The 6,015-nt window shown below is 33.3% G+C and overlaps 1 protein-coding gene and 1 long non-coding RNA gene across 3 annotated transcripts in view; one reads left to right on the plus strand and one right to left on the minus strand.

Moving 5' to 3' along the window:
• LOC130046999 (uncharacterized) overlaps nt 1-355 on the minus strand; it is a 9,537-nt gene extending 9,182 nt beyond the window's left edge. The window contains exon 1 of the long non-coding RNA XR_008796089.1: nt 264-355. This is a non-coding gene — a long non-coding RNA (uncharacterized LOC130046999). The remainder of the gene's footprint in view (nt 1-263) is intronic.
• The window catches only part of LOC125683358 (cholecystokinin receptor type A-like), a 3,437-nt gene extending 105 nt beyond the window's left edge, over nt 1-3,332 (plus strand). The window contains exons 1-2 of one of the 2 annotated variants that reach the window (XM_056141045.1): nt 612-899; nt 1,461-3,332. In XM_056141045.1, coding sequence (XP_055997020.1) covers nt 1,466-2,755 — 1,290 coding nt within the window. In that variant the 5' untranslated portion in view covers nt 612-899; nt 1,461-1,465 and the 3' untranslated portion in view covers nt 2,756-3,332. Of the gene's footprint in view, nt 1-611; nt 900-1,460 lie in introns of those variants that run through there. The other variant, XM_056141044.1, reaches the window with a different exon arrangement.
• Nucleotides 3,333-6,015: the final 2,683 nt, after the last annotated feature.

The following is a 6,015-nucleotide window of genomic DNA, read 5'->3' on the forward strand; positions in this document are numbered from 1 at the left end:
AAGGTGTAGAATTTTTTTTTTTTTGTAAGTCTTTTCAATATTTTATACAGCTTACTCCACTTATATTGAAGTTGCTTATTTTGAAATATCACTTATTTTGAAGTAAAACAAAATCCCCAGTCTCAGTCTCTTATTTACTTTGCATTAAAATTTCGGTTAAATTAAAATCGCTTAATATATTGAAATATCACTTATTTTGAAATCAATTATCTGTCCCCTGAGTAGATAATGTTTTGTTTTCATAACGGCTATATTGAAGTCACCTGCGATGGTAGTTGTCAGGTTGGTGGCCTCATAATTACGCAGGTAGGTGTCAGGTCATTGGTTTCCCATGGATTACTTTTCAGTGCGTGTTCTATAGGAATAAAATAACAGTGGGGTATAATCACTCTTTAACAGCTTGATTACAGGATCGTTTGTAAAATTTGACCTCCCCATAAAAAAGGAAAACTTTATCATTGGACATCAAATACAAATTAACAACTGCAATAGATATAAGAATTTGAAGTCAAAATTTGATATGACAATTTTGTTTAACTCCAGTAATTTCAAACATCTTACAGCTATCACAGTGCATTAAAAATAGGTTTTTTTTAAAGGGTTCACATTAAAATCTCAAAAAAAGTCTATAACATCTGACGCGGACAACGACAAAGTCTTTACAGACAACATGATGTCACTTGCTTATGTTAGTGAACTTTATTTTTATTTTTTTAAAAATTGGTTCTGAAATTCTTATGTTAGACATACATGTACATGTGTGTCAAACGTCTTCACGGCGATGGATTCCAGGGAAGAACTTACTTCCGGTATTATATACATGTACATACTGCAAGGAAAATATCAGCGACGAGAGCAAAAACGAAATTCTGGATGAAGATGTGACGTACCTCGAAATTGTATGTGCAAATTTAATAATAAAAAAAATTATGTACAGACACTACCTAAAGTAGACGACGAAATTTTTGTAGACATCGGAAATTGGAATATTCATTCTTGGTCAGCTCAATAAGAAACAAAAGTTAACAAAACTCACATTTTTAAAAAAAAAAATTAAAAATCTTCAGTGGACTAAATTCAATCAATTATCTAAATGTTGTAAATTGTGTAATGTAATAAATTCATATTTCTGCTTTCGTAATCGGGATCGAGATGCCAAAATGAAGCCTCCGATATGGTCGACATTTCCGATTTCGCTTATTTTGAACTTTGGTTATATTGAAAGAAAAAGATTGGTCCCCTGAATTTCAATATATCCGGAGTAAGCTGTACTTTGACAAATATTGTTTTGAAAATATAATAGAAATGCAGAATTGAAAGCTAGCTGGCAATTGAGAATACTAGTATACTCTTAACGTTTGCAAAATTTTAGGCATACCAAATCAGGAAGAAGAAAAGATATTTTAAAAGTTTTAATTTTTTTTATCTTATGATAAACAGGACATCTTTGTCTTTACTAGCTGCCATGGAGATAGGCAATACGACCAACAGCAGTGTTGTGTTATGGGATGAAGCCACTGTGAACAAGATTAACGACTCAGTTTTCGATAAAATCTACCTACCAAGTTTCATCTACACACTTATTCTACTTGTGATTGGCTGTTTAGGAAATTCTGTTGTCTTCTACATTTATTTCACACGATGGAGGAAGACAACTTCCAGGGTTTTCATCTTAGCGCTTGCAGTGTTCGACTTGATCAACAATTTCATTACCACCCCAACAGAACTGCATTCCATGCTTAACTGGTTTCAAACAACAAACGGAGGTTTGTGCAAGTTTTCGCGATTTTTGACCTTTATGATGAACAACTGCTCGTCCGTGACTTTGCTTGGCATAGCGCTGGATCGGTACAGGAGTATTTGTCGGCCGTTTCAAACACAGATGTCCGCGAAAAACGCGAAAATAATTGTTGTTGTTGGAGTACTTCTGGCCGTTGTCTTTGCATGGCCTGCACTAGTTGTCTATGGTATACAATCAATTAAAATTCCAATAGCTCCCAAAACGTATGTCAGAGGCAATATGTGCATGATTGAGGATGGTTTCGTGGATACCGACTACCCTTTGGCGTTCGTGATAGTCCTATTAGCAGGCAATCTGTTAATTGACATCGCACTTATCATAGCCTACAGTTGCATCGCCATTCAGGTAATCAGGAGAGGGTCATCATTTTTATGTCAAACATCCAAAGACATGAGAAAAGACAGTCAGAGCTACAGTCAATCGAACACGGAGGATGTTTTCTTGGATGATAAAAATTCGGGGGGAAATCCATCAATACTGAAAAATTTTTCCAAGCAACATGGCAGTAGTCAGGAGAAATCGGATTCTGAGGTAGAAATGATGAGCTTGAATTCCGATATAAAGCGATCGATCAAGAAGACTGACAGTAACGCCGGCAACAAAGCATCCGAAAAGCGCGCGAAATTCAAACGTCAGAGATCACTGTCCGTTCAGAGCGAAGAGGCACGAAGGTCCCGCATGATTAAGATCACCTTGATGCTATTTTTGGTCACACTGCTCTTTATGATATCATTCATACCGTATTGCGTCATCGTTATCATAAGATACGTGCAGCCTAATTACTACCCATCGCTCTCCAACACAGGGAAGGTTTTCTACCACTTTATCCTGAGGTCCTACCTACTAAGCATGTCCCTCAATCCTGTCATCTACAGCTTCATGAGCGAAAAATTCAGAGAAGAATGCAGAAAATGCATCAGAAAATTTGTTCGACTTTTCAAATCTCGAAATTAGATACATTATCGTGTGAACTGCCGTATTAACACGGATAAACTTAAGTTTGACATCTTAAATCTTTAAATTTGTGTTCCATATGTATGTTGATTGATTGATTGTATTTTGTTTAACGTCCCTCTCGAGAATATTTCACCCATATGGAGACGTCACCACTGCCGGTGAAGGGCTGCAAAATTTAGGCCTATGCTCGGCGCTTATGGCCATTGATCAGGGAGGGATCTTTATCGTGCCACACCTGCTGTGACACGGGACCTCGGTTTTTCCGGTCTCATCTGAAGGACCGCCCCATTTAGTCGCCTCTTACGACAAGCAAGGGGTACTGAAGACCATATGTATGTTAATTACAATTTAAAACACTTTGATGTTCGTATACACGCATGATGTTTTAATAGATTTATAATAGTGCAACATGTATTTAGTCAGTATTATGAGAGAGAGAGAGAGAGAGAGAGAGAGAGAGAGAGAGAGAGAGAGAGAGAGAGAGAGAGATTATAATTTTATTTTGGTATCATTTTTGACAATTTCTTGTATTCTCCCTAACAATGATGTTATTAGTAAACTATATAGTAAACGGTTTGATCTTGATGCTTTGAATTGCGAAATTTAAACTAACTTTGTATATAGAAATTTAAAAAATGAAAGTACACACATACTTGACTATGCTAAACACTTAGATTATTTGATTTACTATAGTTCGAACTTTATTTTGATAATAGTACAAACTTTATTCAGATAATAGTAAAAACTTTATTTTACTAAAGTACAAACTTTACTTTACTATAGTACAAACTTTGATATAGTACAAACGTTTAATAGTACAAACTTTATTTTACTATATCAGATTTACTTTAGTGTAAACTTTGATTTACTGTAGTGAAAAAACTTTGATTTGCTCTAGTGAATCTTTGGTTTACTGTAGTGAAACTTTGATTTACTGTAGTGAAACTTTGATTTACTGTAGTGAAACTATTATTTACTCTAGTGAAACTTTTATTTACTGTAGTGAAACTTTGAATTACTCTCGTGAAACTTTGATTTACTCTCGTGAAACTTTGATTTACTCTAGTGAAACTTTTATTTACTGTAGTGAAACTTTGATTTACTCTCGTGAAACTTTGATTTACTCTCGTGAAACTTTGATTTACTGTAGTGAAACTTTGATTTACTCTCGTGAAACTTTGATTTACTCTCGTGAAACTTTGATTTACTGTAGTGAAACTTTGATTTACTCTCGTGAAACTTTGATTTACTCTAGTGAAACTCTGATTTACTCTAATGTAGTGAAACTCTGAATTACTGTAGTGAAACTTTGATTTACTCTAGTGAAACTCTGATTTACTCTAATCTAGTGAAACTCTGAATTACTGTAGTGAAATTTTGATTTACTCTAGTGAAACTCTGATTTACTCTAATCTAGTGAAACTTTGATTTACTCTCGTGAAACTTTGATTTACTCTCGTGAAACTTTGATTTACTCTCGTGAAACTTTGATTTACTCTCGTGAAACTTTGATTTACTCTAGTGAAACTCTGATTTACTCTAATCTAGTGAAACTCTGATTTACTGTAGTGAAACTTTGATTTACTCTAGTGAAACTCTGATTTACTCTAATCTAGTGAAACTTTGATTTACTCTCGTGAAACTTTGATTTACTCTCGTGAAACTTTGATTTACTGTAGTGAAACTTTGATTTACTCTCGTGAAACTTTGATTTACTCTCGTGAAACTTTGATTTACTGTAGTGAAACTCTGATTTACTCTAATCTAGTGAAACTTTGATTTACTCTAGAGAAACTTTGATTTACTAAAACTTTGATCTAATTTAGTGAAACTTTGATGTACTCTAATCTAGTAAAACTTTGATATACTATATATAATCTAGTGCAACTTTGATTTACTCCAGTGAAACTTTGATCTAATCTAGTGAAACTTTGATTTACTGTAGTGAAACTATCATTTACTCTAGTGAAACTTTGATGTACTCTAATCTAGTGAAACTTTGATCTACTATAAATAATCTAGTGCAACTTTGATTTACTCCAGTGAAACTTTGATCTAATCTAATGAAACTTTGATTTACTTTAGTGAAACTTTGATTTACTCTAATCTAGTGAAACTTTGATTTACTGTAGTGAAACGTTGATTTACTCTAGTGAAACTTTGATTCACGGTAATGAAACTTTGATTTACTTTTGTGAAACTTTGATTTACTCTAGTGAGACTCTGATTTACTATAATCTAGTGAAACTTTGATTTACTCTAATTTAATGAAACTATGATTTACTCTAGTGAAACTTTGATTTACTCTAATCTAGTGAAACTATGATTTACTCTAATGAAACTTTGATCTAATCTAGTGAAACTTTGATTTAATACGGTATAAATTTTGATTTACTGTAGTGAAACTATGATTTACTCTAGTGAAACTATGATTTACTCTAGTGAAACTTTGATTTACTCTAGTAAAAATTTTGATTTACTATAGTGAAACTTTAATTTAGTTCAGTGAAACTTTGATTTACTATAGCTTAACTTTGATTTACTATAGCTTAACTTTGATTTACTATAGCTTAACTTTGATTTACGCTAATATAGACTTTGATTTACTCTAGCGAAACTTTAATTTAGTCCAGTGAAACTTTGATTTACTATAGCTTAACTTTGATTTACGCTAATATAGACTTTGATTTACTCTAGTGAAACTTTAATTTAGTCCAGTGAAACTTTGATTTACTATAGCTTAACTTTGATTTACGCTAATATAGACTTTGATTTACTCTAGTGAAACTTTGATTTTTTTCTCTAGTGAAACTTTGATTTACTCTAGTGAAACTTTGATACCACAAATAATTACAGGAAAATGATATTGTGCTATGATATATGTCCTAGATTGATTGGTTGTTTGTTTGTGTTACACACCGTCGAGAAATTGTCACTCATTTCTAAATGCCGAGCGTTTTGCAAAACCTATATTTACGTCTTACATTTTACAAGACCACCATGGCATGGGCGGGGCTCGAACTCACGACTTTCCAGTTATGAAATGAACGCTAGATACCCCCGAGTTATGACGACCGGTCTAAATGTCCTAGAAACTAAAATTGTTTACATAGCTAAAGGTTACAGGATACCCAAGATTTTGGATGCATCAAATGACGTAGGATTTTGCTGTGTCCACTTGGGATTTTCTATTATTTGATCAAACAACAATGTTAGTAGATCATTACGACATGAAATTCACCGATAAAAAGACGTTT

The sequence above is a fragment of the Ostrea edulis genome, chromosome 6 (genome assembly GCF_947568905.1).
Source record: "Ostrea edulis chromosome 6, xbOstEdul1.1, whole genome shotgun sequence".
Taxonomy (NCBI): domain Eukaryota; kingdom Metazoa; phylum Mollusca; class Bivalvia; order Ostreida; family Ostreidae; genus Ostrea; species Ostrea edulis.